The sequence below is a fragment of the Carlito syrichta genome, unplaced genomic scaffold (genome assembly GCF_000164805.1).
Source record: "Carlito syrichta isolate Samal-C Ts95f unplaced genomic scaffold, Tarsius_syrichta-2.0.1 Scaffold314748, whole genome shotgun sequence".
Lineage (NCBI taxonomy): Eukaryota > Metazoa > Chordata > Mammalia > Primates > Tarsiidae > Carlito > Carlito syrichta.
In genome coordinates, this window is record NW_007258844.1 from 64,445 (window position 1) to 79,497 (window position 15,053).

Genomic DNA, 15,053 nt, shown 5'->3' on the forward strand with positions numbered 1-15,053 from the left:
GTGTGGTTTTGATTTGCATCTCCCTGATGATTAGTGAGGTTGAACATTTCTTCATGTGTTTGTTGGCTGCTCGGATGTCCTCTTTTGTGAAGTGTCTGTTCATATCTTTTGCCCATTTGATAATGGGGTTTTTTTTTTCTTTTCAGCACGTTTTAGTTCCTTGTAGATCCAGGATGTTAAGCTTTGTTCTATTTTTTTTTTTTTTTTGGTTTTTTTTTTAGTTGAAGTCTCACTCTGTCACCCAAACTGAAGTGCAGTGGCCGCTCCCGGCCACCGCAGCCTCGACCTGCTGGACTCCAGTGATCCTTCTGCCTCAGCCTTCCAAGTAGCTGGACCTACAGGCGCATGCTACCATGCCTGGCTAATTTTTTGCTTTATTGTAGAGATGAGGTCTCGCCAAGTTGTCCAGGCGGGTCTTGAACCTGCAAGCTCAGTCAATCTATTCACCTCAGCCTCTCAAAGGCATGGGATTACAGGCAAAGCCACCGAGCCCAGCTACAAGCAGTTATTTCTTTTCTTTTTTACAAGCTGACTCTTCTAAATTATGCTTCAATTAAAATGAAATGAAATGAAGGTTTACAGCTTTGCAGTGTATGATATGTTTAATTTCCTTTTCAAATGATCACATAAGTATTCTTACATTTATTTTTAAGTCATTGTTTTGTCTCTGATCTAGCACTCCTTTTACAATACATTTACCATTTTATATAAATTATACAAAGAGTTTGAGTCCCCACCATCTCTCAGTTGTTGTTGATCAAGGATTTTGGAAGGAAAAAAAAATAGAGATTATCACATCTCGGCAACTCATTTGAGAATATTATTTATATTTGTTCCTAATGAAAAGTTGAAAGTAATCTTGATTTCCCATCAAATGTACAGGGATTATACAATATAGTTCATAATAGTGTTTAATTCCTCCAGGTTTCAAGTGAAGATAAACCAGTCACTGACAGTGTTTATCTATAAATATGGCAGATGGTGAGAGACTGAGGTTAGTTATCAACTCTTCTGACTTTAATTTCATGGTTATAAAACACTGTAAACCTCACTGTTTATCAAAGGCTGGGTAGAAACTAGTGGGCTGCAGTAGCCAAGAAATCCTCAGTAACATTAATCTCTTTAACTGATATTTAGTATCCTCCTAGGGTGTAATATTTAAGCTTGTGGAGTGATTGCTAGACATATTTAAATTTTCACTGGGATCATTAGCTAGCATTTCTGTCATTGATCTATTATAACTTTGTTAATGAGTTCCATGTGAGTGAAATTTAGTGAATGAGACAATTCTTTCTAAACTTTGCTGGGTGTATGTTTAACAATTACTTAAGACAGTTATATATCTAAAAGATAGACTAATTCATCAAAATAATTATTTTATATACAAAGATGAATTGTGATACTAACTAGAGCAAATATACCTAGGCACAGAATTTCATAAAAGGAAACCAACCATTGCATTTTTGAATAATTTATCAGCCAATGTATATTATATACATTTAGGGCCATGAATCTACCTAAAACTTTACAAAATGCTATATAATTTTAAAAGATACAAATCTATTTATTCTTCATATTTGGGATGGTTTTAAATATAAAATTTTATTGTGATCATGTATTTTGTTAAAAATCTGTATGCTCAATTTTATTAAAATTATGGTCCTGTATTATAGCAAAGAGTATTATTTAAAATTGCTCAATTTTAAAAATTCCAACTTTATAGTAAATAACAAAATGTATTCTATAACCACAAAAGTAAATAATATTCACACACTCCACCTCTATTACTTTTATATTCTGAACAGGTTGGTTTTTCAGTTTCTAAAAAAGACAGACTTTTTAAATAGATAATAATTCAATATGCAAATTGGGGACTAAAAACTCTTGCACTAAAAAAGCCTTAATTGTATTAAGTTTAGACTCCTTAAGAAAAGATTTTCTAATGATCAAATGCTTGGTTACTTTTCTAGTCTTGTATTGAGATGCTTGGCTCTGATCCACCTTGAAACGCTCATTACTGATGTGAAACATCAATCTATCTGTCTATTGATTATTCCTAACATAGCACTCAAATCATGACTTTCAAGGAGCTGTCGCCTCAATGGAGAGATGATTGAATGGAACCTTTGGTAATACACTCATTTACCTCATAAGAATGTTACAATCAACAATAGACCGCATTTACAACAGTGGTCTCATAATGTTTTTTTTGTTTTGTTTTTTGTTTTTGTTTTCCTATTTTTCATAGAGACAAGGTCACTATGTTACCCAGGCTGGTCTTGAACTCCTGGCCTCAAGTGATCCTCCCACCTCAGCCTCCCAATATACTGAGATTGTAGGTGTGAGCCTGGTCCTGTAAGGTTATGATGCCATATTTTTATGTGCCTTTTCTATGGTTAGATACACAAATACTATTATGCTATAGTTACTTACAATATTCGGCACAGTAGCATGCTGTATATATTTGTAACCTAGAAGCAATAGGCTATACCATATAGCCTAGGTGTGTAGCAGTCTATATGTTTAGGTTTATGGAAGAACACACTGATGTTCCCACTAGGATGAAATCGCCTAACCATGCATTTCTCAGAAACTATCCCTGCTATTGAACTATGCATGACTGTGTATCTTCTCATCTTCCTTCCTGCTCAGAGCCTGTTGTCAACTAATGTTATATTTCACTATTTGATACACTCATTTTTGCAACTGTCTACTTAAACTCGGATTTCCAGGTCTGAAAATGCATGAAGCGTCAATAACAGAGGATGGCAAAACCTCTCTCAAGTGATGGATTCAATGCCTCAAAGTCAAGTTTAATCTTCAACCAAAAATTCATTATTGGGCTATCAGTATGTTTGACATCCATTTTTGTGTTGAAATCAGTACAAATCAAGGGCAATTCCACTTTAAAGTTATCAACAAAAATAATCTAAAATAGATCTATTAATTAATTTTAACTCCTGCCCATTTTTGTCTTTAAAGTGAAAAAGTCAGATAAAAGAGCATGTCCTCACAGGCAAAGATTTCTTTTAAAACAGAACCACACTAAAGCATGTTTTCTAGAGTTGAGAGCCCACTGAAAATTGGTGAGAGTGTGTCTCTCAGAAACATGGCCAAGAAAACTAGGGCCTCAGAGTGACCAGGAGTGGCCCTGTAGAGAGGTCTAGCTAGTGGCAGGTGGGAAGGGAAGAGAACAGAGGAAACTGGCAAAGCCAGGAGGTATTCCAGTGTCTGGAGAGGTACATGAAGAGGTAGGTTTATGGACTCTCCTTCATGGGAACTTCTATAGTGGGTACCAAAAAAATGTATACACAGTTTAAGAAAGGGAAAAGTATTAAAATTGTAATACTCAATATATACCGATAAAAAAGATAAATAAAAGTCGTGCTTGACTTCTGCAATTACACATTGCTACCACAATTCAACTTCAAAAAGTAATACACAGATAACATCACCTAAAATATATATACTTTTTTTGGCACCCCCAGTATATACAGTGGGTCTGAGGGACGTGAGATACCATTAAGAGCACACTAAAACAATCATTCTTGTAATGAAGGGATTTTTTTTCAGTATCCCAAAGGGTGGACTAAAGCTATTGTCTTTTTATTTTCCTAGTCTATATTTAAGATATAATGTGTTATCTCGTACAATGTAATTTTTTATTAATTATGGTTTTCAAAAAGAAAAAAGCATCTATAGGGAAATTACCTGATTAAAAGGGGAAAAACAGACCATTGAAATGTAATAAAAGTATTCCTGCTTACACTCAAATCTTTCAGATTTATTAAAATAATGACATAGAAACAAATTGCTGCCTTAAGACATAGTCTAAAGAAAATTATAATTCATAAAATAAAAATAATACATACATAAACACTTTAATTTCATTTTTATCATTTTCTTTCAGATTATCCTTCCCTGCCTAATGTCAAAGACATTGCATTGTCGAAAAGAAAACATGCAAAGGGGATCACTTTAACTGGATTTCATTCCCCTTTCAAAGGTCAGTTAAAAAAATAATCTACTAATAGTTTTATTATTTATTTCCTCTGTAAATCTAGTAATTTTCATCTTAATCTTTTGCTCCTAGGAGATGTAATCTATGCTGTCATGTGCATGGCAGTCACCTGTGGGATCCTTCTCTTGGTTATGGTCAAGCTGAGGTAACGATGTAGCCAGAAGGGGAAGGGAAGGACTAGAAGGGAGTCACTTTGTTGTGTGAAAGCATGTTGCCCATTGGCTGTCCTTGAAGAGTCAGAGAATGACAGTTTCTCCATTCAGACATACTAAATCCATTTTATGTGGCATAGGTCCATGATAACATTACTCTTAGTCTTCACATGGAAGGGAAATGCGATCATAGGGGTTTTTTTTATGTTGCATTTTACAAGCACATTCTCATTGTATACTCCCTCCAATTAAACTGTTATCAATCCCCCCCCTTAGTTTTCCTGCAAAATCCAAACTGAACTGCATTCATTATTTGAATCATTCACAGGACTCATATTCTCACATCACACCTATTGTGTAGTTCATACAGTTTACATTTATGTGAAGATTTATTCTTCACTCTAATTTCTTATATACTAATGCATTTTATTCATGTTTAATATACAATTATTGGAAGAGACATTCAGAGTACCCATAGAAAGACATTACAGTTGCCTGACATCAATTTACTCTTTCCAAATCTTCCTGGCTGCCTTCATTGCTGCAATGTGGCAATTCCCCAACAGGCACGTGAGGCACTGAGGTTAGATATACATCAATTTCTAAATTTCTAAATGTTTAGGGTTTCAAATCTTTCCACTTATTTGGCATTTACAAATGAATAGAAAATAGTATGAACTTATTTGCCCTTAGTTTAATAATAAAAACCTCATATTTAAACATAAATTATGTTCATTTGCTTATTCATTATATATATGTGTATACATGTGTATAATTTGAGTAGCATAATGTTCATGAAGAAGATATACGTGCAACACATATGTATACACACACATAAACTATATTTATCAGTAAGCTTGGGCCTATAGAGGTGAGGAAGCAAAGCACTGGGCATTTATCTCATGATACTTGACACTTAGGAAGACTGACTCAGTCAGCCATACAATGCATGCATTCCTATTGGTCCTTCATTCATCTCAGAGTTAGAGGCCTCGACAACCAGGCAAATAAAATGAAAGACTGAAGTGGGGAGGTGTATGATGATATCACAGGATCTGGTTCGTGTTGAGTGTGTATGCTCTGCCTAAGGGCATTCACCTTTACTTACTTTTAAATACAATACCAGCTACACAAAATGGATCCATTTGTTGAATCCAACCCCTCTAAAACATTTAATTTGCTGTTAACCAAAACCAGTACCAAAACAAACTGTTATTCTCCAAAGCCTTAAAATTTATATTTGTATGAGAAGATATTCCACGGGTTCCAAGATATGGTTTGAAAGCCAAATAATTAGAGTCCATTTCTAAGGAGAGTGGAGAATAGCATTTGGAATTTATTAAACTTTCATTTATTTGGTTTAAAATATCTGAGAGCACTGTTTAGTTACTGTGCCTGCCTAGATATTCCATGACAAACATTATTTCAGAGAAACACAGACAGTTTTCTGGCCTAGCAAAAATCTTTAAATGGTGCTCAATCTTTACTTCTTAACCATGTATATAATTTATAAAGTTCACATCTACCACATGGGCCCATGAGTTTTTACAGATTACTGTTATGCTACAGGTAAATAAGATGTAGGCTATTTATAATCTCCTATGTAGCAGCTGTCACTTCACCTCATTTCTTGCCTGTATCAAAAGAACTTCCCTAGCCCGGCATGGTAGTGTATGCCTGAAGTTCCAGCTACTTGGAAGGCTGAGGCAGAAGGATCGCTGGATCCCAGCAGGTCGATGCTGGGGTGGCCGTGAGCATGCCACTGCACTCCAGCATGGGCAACAGAGTGAGACTCCAACTCAAAAAAAAAAAAAAAAGAGGTACTTCCCTTTCTTGGATGATAGTTGGAGTGTTATTATTAGAGACAAAACTTTTGAATTTAATATATATTTTAAAGCAAATTCTTCATACTATTAAGCTCATTGTATTTAACTAGAAATTATTTTCCGTATCATTTAAAATTGATTGCGATGTGTCATCGGCAAGTTCCAGGCCCAGGGTTAGGTCAACGAGACAAAAGTTAAAGCCATCATGAAAAGAGTATGTAAAACAAAACAGAAACATCAATGGCAGCCGAACCTGTGTAGTGGCACCTCTGGAGAGAAATAATGCTACCTGTTGAAAGAAAGCTGGTTGGTACATCAGACCTTGAGCATTTGCCTAGTTGTCAGTTCTAATTCTTGTGAATACCTATCTTCAGTAAAGGTAAATTACAGTTAAATGCATGATATTCCCTAGAAAGACTTAAAATATTCTACTATTAGAACTTTACTTCAGGAACTTTATAATTTTTTTCTCCAGGCACCCCATTCAAAAATATAAACTCATATATTTCTGAAATTTTTTAAATGGCATATTATTAACTTGAACTTTTACTTTTATCTAGAACCTTCAGAATGTCAATTCAAACAAGAGAGCCTTCACCAACCCACATACCTGGAGAGCTGTGATTCATTGGATTAGAGTCACGGATCATTAACAATCAAGTTCTTTAAAGCAAGTTTTTATAGCCAGTCACAGATTATTCCATCTGTCATCAAGAAGGAAAATGTTAAGATAGACTTAATGATATTGGATAATTGAGTATAACAATGTAAGGTATAATAACAGGTCATGATGATGTTAGGCTTATTTTTTCTTAAAAAAATGTTTGAGTGGTATCTATTACAGCACTGGTACAGAATTAAAGTTTCCCTTGAAGGCAAAAAGTGTTATCTCAAATTACAGATTGCATGATTTACTTTCATCATACATATAAATCTATACAATATTAAGTAGCTGTGTTGTAATATGCTATATTATAGTTAACAGGGTTTTTCTGATCAGTTTTATAAATTTCCATTAATTTTCCAAAAACGGATTGTTAATAAATATTCAGTGTATTTCCATTTGTATAATCTCATCTTTTTAAAATCAGTACTAAAGCAAAGCAACTACATTGTCAGAAAAAGTCAATGTGCATTTCAATAATGATTTATGTTATTTGTGAATTTAATGTTGCTATGCTAATGATTATAAACTTATGGGATATTAAAGTAACAACATAATTTAACAATTATGTGTTGTTTCTATACTGTGACTTTTGACTTGATTTGCCATTAGAGCATAACTGCAATTAGAACATTATAGAAAAAAATGTTTATTAAATTTTTGATACATATGTGCTTTTCAGCTGTCTTCTATCATACTGGTACCCATTGCTCAGAATGGGTACCAGCGGCATAAATATTTAATAACCTGAGGATGCCACACTAATAATTAGTGACTATTTATTTATTAATTTATTTACAATTAAAGGTCAAATATTTTCTGCTTCTTTGGTCTCATTTTTATTGCTGTTACTGTACTTTGGATTAAATTGCCTGCCTTAAACTAAATTTGAAGTTAACATTTGGCTATGTTTACTCAGAGTACTTGAAAAGCCATTTTTTAATCTTTTAAATGGGAAAGAATAACTTGATGAGTCACAGACACCCCTCATGGAGTTCTATAAATTCCAGCAGCTGTGTAGAGGGTTAACAAGAAGAGCATTCAGACATTTCCTTCCGAAATCACTGCCATTTAACTTAGGCTTGGTAATGATGAAAACGCGAACTGTTTTCTGGAAAACTGAGGAAAGAAGTCAAGTTGCTTTTAGAAACGTGTTAAGCAGAGAAGGGAAGGACACGGTGTAAAATGGATGACCTCCCTAACAAAGGTCCCTGTCTCCTAAACCAACAAGAGTAAGCAGGTAGAACTGCAGGAGGAATCAGCACAGAGCAATTAGAGAACTCTAAATAGTTACCTGTCTCTAGATCAGGGAGTCAAAACTGAGAAAATGCAGGACATAAAGATGAAAAACCATGGGGACTGAAACACTAAGGGCCCTTAAATACCAGGCTAACGAGACTCTATAAATGCGGACTGTAGGCCACTCAGAACATGGTCCCCATCTTCACTGTCATCTTTAACTCTTCTGTCCTCTGAGAAGCTTTCTCTAACATGTCCTTCCCTGCTTGGGTCAGGTACCCTTGTTCAGTGCTCCTCTGGCACCTGAAGTTCCCCTTTCTTAGACTACTACGTCTCGCTGTCATAGCTTCTTCATTTCTTGTTTTTTTCAGTAAATTATAAGCACACCAGTCAGGTCTGTTGGCTCATCTTTGCTTTCCATTCCACAGTGCATCATGTGTACTCAATAAATAATTATTCAGTGACAGCCTAGCTTCACTTGAAAGGCTCCAAAATGCTGCACAATAATTTTAAACAGATTTTTGAATAAAAAAAGGTGTTCTAACAGACATGTAAATGGTGAACTTCAGAGGGCTAAAACAGATATTGAAGAGACTGCTTTAAAATATATTGTAATGGCTAGCTAATAGAAATTAAAAGCCTGAACTAATTAATTTGTTCGACACTTACTTGAGTATGTAGTGTATGTTAGCCCCTATAGTAGGAACTAAAAATACAGTTCTGAACAAAGTCCTCTTGGAAATTTGAAAAGAAGTAAACAAGCTAACTTTTGAAAGTGATAGATTCTATTTAAGACATAAATAGGCTGGAGTGATAGCAGAGTGAAGAGAAAAAACAACAGTAATGCAAGAAAATAGAATGCACTTATAAATATCTCACAATTTAGAATAGATGGGGACTTGGGATCAGATATTTGCTGGGGGTTGAGATTATAAAGATCAAAGCGGGAATCAGTGTCAAGCAAAGACTTTTCTGCTCAGGTGCAGTGACTCACGTCCTGAATCCCAGATATTTGGGAGGCTGAGGCAGGAGGATTGCTGGAGTCCAGGAGTTCAAGACCAGCCTAAGCAACGTAGTAGGACCTCATCTCTACAAAATATCAAAAACTTAGCTGAATGTGGTAGTGCATGGCTGTAGTCTCAGGTATTTTGGAGGCTGACATAGGAGGATCACCTGGGGTCAAGGCTGCAGTGAGCCATGATCGTGATAATGCACTCCAGTCTGGGTGACAGAGTAAAATTATGACTGAAAAAAAAAGAGTAGGATTTTGATTTGTGCCATCAAGTAAATCATGGTGCCATTTGGAAAACTGGCTCATGCAGGAGGAGCATGGGAATGGGAAAGGACAATATGCCTGTTATCTGTACCATCTTTCTTCGCCTTTTATGTACCACCAGGAGGTTGACCTATATGCAAGAAAGGCTCCCTTGTTCTCTGGCTTCTTTTGGATCAAGTCAGTGGTAAGAAATGGCAGAAAATGTGAGAGACAGTTCCCTGTGTCCCCTTCACTCTCCAGAGATGTCAACACAAACTGGCTGTTTCCTTTAGCTGTTTCCATCAGTGTGGTCTTTTCTACATGCATCTTTCCTTCTTGATTCAGTAAACATTTCCACTTTTTAACCCTGCAGGCTTAGTGGCACTAATCTCAGTTGTTACTAGTCCTGAGTTCCTGGACTACCCTTGAGGTTTTCATACAACTACCCACACCTGATTAAAGATTCCCTTAATCAAGCACTCTTAAGAGTTATCAATTTACATAACTTGCATGTATATCATCTGCTTCCTGTTGGTTTCCTGACTGATACTTGGAAATATTTTGGATTACAATCCACTTTCTAACACCAGCAGGCTACCCACATGGAGTTACTTAGTAGTTAGCTGGAAAATATGGCTCTGGCACTGCTGAAATCTGAGCAAGAGCCACTAAAATTTGAATTGTTCAATATCTCTTGTATATCTCTAATCCTGGATGAGAAAGCAAGTTTACCACTAGACACTCACTTATGATTTCTGGGGGGGGAAAAAAAACACTATGGGGAAGGGTGACCAGATGATCAGGTGGCCCAGGTCAGAAGAATTTGACCCTTGATAAAATTCCCTCCAGAGTAGTTTAACTATTCCACTAAGAAGCTTCTGTGCCCCTAGCTGTTTCTGCATGTTTATCCAGGATGTCTTCTCCTCCACAGAATTCCTTCCGCGTTCCCGGGTGCTGGGAGTCAAAAGAGCAGCCCCAGCTGAAACTCAGTGAGGTGAATCAGAAAGGTCTCTGAGGAAGGATTTTAGGGCAGAAGGAAAACAGGGACTCCGTGGTTATTCCAAAGGTGGGCCTTGCATCTGTTCCTACTTTTGAATTCCCTATGAGAGTCCTGGGAAATAGATTTGGGTTGAAACATACATCCTTTTCATTATCATGTACATTAAAATGAATACAAATGACTTGACAAGTGAATAGAATATTTCTTCCTTTATGTTTTATAAGTCCCGTGTGAGCTTAACAAACACAAGAATAAAATCTGGGGACTGATAGGCAAACGGTGGCACTGCTGCTCTAACCTGTCATGTTGGCACGTGTCATGATGTGTCAGGTTGGCACACCCCTTCTGGTAAACTAGCACTGTTGTTCTTACATGTCCCTGTCTGCCTACTCAGTTTCCCCTTACAACTCCAACATGAAGACCGACTGGGCTGCAACGATGTTCTGCACTTGAGTTTCTCAAGTTGTTCCCAGAGTGCCTGTTTGAGGCTCAGTGTCTACTCAGACCACTCTGACTGCACCCCAAACTTAGGTTAGTAGAATTAGCATTTCCAAAGCCTCCACAGACAAGTCAGTTTCAATAAATGTATCTTTAAATAGAGATTCATAATACAGGTTCTATAATCTTGGTTCTACTAATAAGGAAATAGGCCTTCAAAGCACAGTGGCTTAAGTTTTAATTAGGCAATATTGTCATATTTAAATATAGAGAATAAAGTCATAAAACTTCACAAGAGTATAAAATTGCTCCATGTAGCCCACAAAATGTGGTTAATTTATCTGTGATACATAATATATATAACAGTTTATCTTGGGTACAATGAATTATTTGATATTTGCATATAATTTAGACCTACACTAGAAGCAATAAAGATATAATTAGCTAAAATATTTCTCAATATTTTTTGTTTAGGTGAAAATACAACTGTAAATATAAAACAACCACTTTTCAAGTAAAATTTTCATTTATAAACCTAGAGCTTGCTTTGCATATATGTACACAGTACTTATTAAGCAGAGTTTTTGATTCATGATTTAATACATTTTAACATAAAATTATATGTTTCATTTTATATGGATAGATCTTCTTAAAAGGAGTTAAGGACATATTCCGATGGTTACCAAAAAGCTGTTTATTGCTTTCCATAAAATAATATTGAGAGACAGAAAAAGTTTATATATACATAATTAGGGTGAGAAACACTCAAACAAAATTAACATTAAAATACTTTGAGATTTCACTGAAATTTTCTAATTTGATTTATGCTGCATAATTGGTTAGTTTTGCAGAAGACTATTTTTATAAGGTCAATATATTTATATTTTTAGTGAATGCTTACTTACACGTGTTACATTCTTTTAATACCTTAAAAAATGTGATTGCTCTTCTTCTGTCTGAAAATTCTAAGTTAGTGAGTACTGAGAAAAATATACCTCTTAACTAGCAGAAGGCATTATAAGGGCAAAGTAAACATAAAAGGAATAGTCACAAAGAAAAAAGTGGAACATGTATTCAAAAACATTGAATACTTATGATGGTATAATTAATTTAATCAATGAAGTTACAGAAAACAGTAAGAGCAGTTAAATTGTATAGGATTATTCTTCTGTATATAGTTTAATTCTGGCAAAAATTCTGTACCAGCTTAGCCTATTTACAGAATTAACATTTAAAAATCAAACAAACTAAAAAAACTTGACTGAAAAGGTTAAGCAATTTCTCCAAATCTCAAAGTAGTAATTACATAAATTGGTAGTTGAACATAGATAACTCAGATTTCATAATCTTCTGTCTTAAGCCCTAAACTCTATCGTCAGCCACTCCTAGTTGTAATTTTTATACCTACCAAACAACCAGAAAATACCTATTTTAAATATTTTCTGAAGTACTATCTATAACCAACTTAAATCACATGCATGAATTGGAATTAATTTACCTGTAGTAAAACAGCTTAAACAATAAGGAATACATATTATTTCCTATAACATGAAGTCTAGGGCAGAGCATCTCCAAGATTGGTTAACTCAGTGGTTCTAAGAGGGCACTATCTGTGTTGAGAACTAAAAGCAAACATGAAAGAAATCATATGGTGGAAAACCATTCTAGGCAAAAGAACAAATACAAAGTCTTTGAGATGAGATTGGACTTAATATCATCAAATAATAGAAAATCAAGAACATCAGTGCAGAGCAAGTAAGAAGAATAAGAGTGGTAGAAGACGCGATCACAAAATTAAGCAGGCATAAATTTGTCAATGCAGGAAGTTGCATTTAATTCTGATTGCAATAGAAATCCTTCAGACACTTTCTGAGATGTGAGTCATATAACTTAAATTACTTTCTAGAAGAATATGACTATTATTTAGAAAGATTCAAAATGGGCAAAAATTGATGCTGAGAATGCTATTAAGACACTTTTTTCTATATCTGGGGGGAAAAAAAAAGACTGTAGATCTGATGAGAATTGTCTCAATGAAGACTTGAAATACAATCTGATTTGTAATACAAGTGTTGGCGGCAAAGCCAGCAAGACCTGTTGATATAAAGATATGGGATATGTGAAACCTAGACCACAATGTGGACACACAGGATATTTTGCCTGGATTAGGGTATGATTAGGAACAGGGGTAAATATATGTTTTTCTGGGTTTTTTTGATTTTTTGATCCACCTGTGTTTTGAGGTGGATGTAATTGTTCAAATATTTTTAACTGACAGTTTTTATATGAGGTAGAACCCCATTGTAAAGTGTAATTTGAATCAAATGCTATTTAATATCATGAAAATTGAAGAAATCATTTAATAGAGAAATGTGAGGAAAGATGGAAAAAAGACAGAAAAATGACTTGGACAATGCCAACACTTAGTGGTCTAGAATAAGAAATGAGGGATACTGCCGGAGACCAGATCCAGCCATGTTCAGGGTACCTCAAAGGTGGAGATGGCGTTGGCAATTGGGGGGAAGAAGAAAGAGCGAGAGAGAGAGAGAGAGAAAGAGACTGGACTCCAGTCTAGTGCAGAAGCCTGTGATCAATACTAAGGCTCTTAGATGTGACACGAGTTTGAATTATAAGTTGTGTGAAAGCCAAAACTGCAGTTTGTGGAAGAATGGGAGCAATGAACTTCTAAAGTTAGCTTGTGTTCATCCCGGTCTCAGAGTTTTTATGTTTTGAGCTCACAGGAGCTTAATCTGGTTAGTGCTGAGTAGAAAGGGGGAGGAAATGGGGTCAAATAACTCCCAAACGCATCCTAGTGGTCTCAGGGTCAACGGCCCTTCCTGATCCCTAATGCTCAGTGGGCCTCCATGGCTGGCTCCCAACATCTCTCCCTTTTTTATTTTTTTTGCACAAAACCATGAAATTCCATATTGAGCTAACTCTTCTTTAGCACTCTGAAGATGATTGGGAGTAAACACAGCAACAAAAGAATCACTGCTCCACAAATGCCCACATTGATGAGTATAGACATTAATGTTTTTTGGTTAGCAAATGATGCCTGAATTTCTTGATGTAATTTAGTAAGGTCTATACTCAAGTCTGAATGGTTCCAAATTCCAAGTTACTTTGTCCCAATTATGGACAGATTTAAACTCAGAGTGACATCAGAGAGCCAATTTCTTTTTTGAGGTCACAAGTTCTTGCCCTACTGCTAAAACTCCTTCCTCCAAAGCACTAACCTTACTTTCCAACTTCTGGTCTATGATTTCCTGAATAGCTATGGCAATAGAAACATTTTTAGACAGCTGATCAACAAACATAGTTGTATGAACTTCCCTAGATAATGCTACAGCTCAAAAGTAGCTATTAAAGCTGTAACTACTAAAATTAAAAGTGACCAAAAATCTTTTCTGTCTTTCTAAAAGAGCATTATCCTCATACAATATCTGTAAACCATATGCATCATACCAACAAGATGATGATTATACAAGAATCATCAAATAAGATGGCTGCTCAAGAATAACAAAACCTTCGTAAAAGGCATTAGTTAAACAATTAGTTAAAAATACACCCAGGACAAGACACCTTATAAACATTGTTATGGTACTCGATTTTAACAACTTAGTACTAAAAACACATAAGAGAACCACAAGCATCCCTAATGTGATACTGCTGAGTTTGTCCAACAGGCCTAGACAGGCTGACTGGTTGAAGGGCTGTGAGGGCTCTCCACAAATGATGTTGAATGGCTTGTCTGGTACCCATTCATTGGAGTGCCTTCTAGTTGCAGCAAGTATAGAGCCATTAAAACCCCAGTCACTAATATATAGTCTTTCACCAGGTACAGTGTAGTCCACCTTAGAGTTATAAGCACAGTCTCTCCATTTCAGGAAGCCAGTATCTCACTGGATCAGTGACCAGTCCTTTTCCATATCATTGAAGGGGCAAGCAGGTACGCTGAGAGGTGGTGTCTATTAAACACAATTGAACAGTTAGGGTCACAGCTGTGATTGAGCAAAGACATACTAGGATTCAGGCCAACACCCACTTCCTGCATCTCTGCAGTACAGATGGTGAAAGAGTTGCAGATCACCTTGTCCTGGGTTTGGCATCGAATACAGTCACACTCAAAGCAGTATTGGTCCCTCAGCTGCTTCCGGCGCTCCTCACTGGTCATCAGCATATCCAGGTAGCAGATGGTGAGCTCTTCTCCTACCTCGATGTCTCGGACTGCACGCAGTAAGTTTGTCTTATGTTTTTGGTCCTGCATTCTTTTCTCCTCCCAGTTGTTAAAGACTTTAAAGGCTGTGTCCAACAGTTATAGTTGAGGGGTTTGTGGGCCCTTTTCTAATTCTTGGAGTTTGCGCCAGTGCTGATTGAGAGATAAAATACATCCAAAAGAACTTGTCCTTCCAGTCTAGTCTGCTTATTAACACCTATTTTGTAGTTAGCTAACAGGAT

The 15,053-nt window shown here is 35.9% G+C and overlaps 1 protein-coding gene across 1 annotated transcript in view; it reads left to right on the forward strand.

Annotated features, from left to right (window-relative positions):
• The window catches only part of GFRAL (GDNF family receptor alpha like), a 60,794-nt gene extending 54,171 nt beyond the window's left edge, over positions 1 to 6,623 (forward strand). Inside the window, exons 7-9 of the mRNA XM_008071823.1 lie at positions 3,911 to 4,006; positions 4,094 to 4,166; positions 6,560 to 6,623. Of these exons, the coding sequence (XP_008070014.1) occupies positions 3,911 to 4,006; positions 4,094 to 4,166; positions 6,560 to 6,623 (233 nt within the window). The remainder of the gene's footprint in view (positions 1 to 3,910; positions 4,007 to 4,093; positions 4,167 to 6,559) is intronic.
• Positions 6,624 to 15,053: the final 8,430 nt, after the last annotated feature.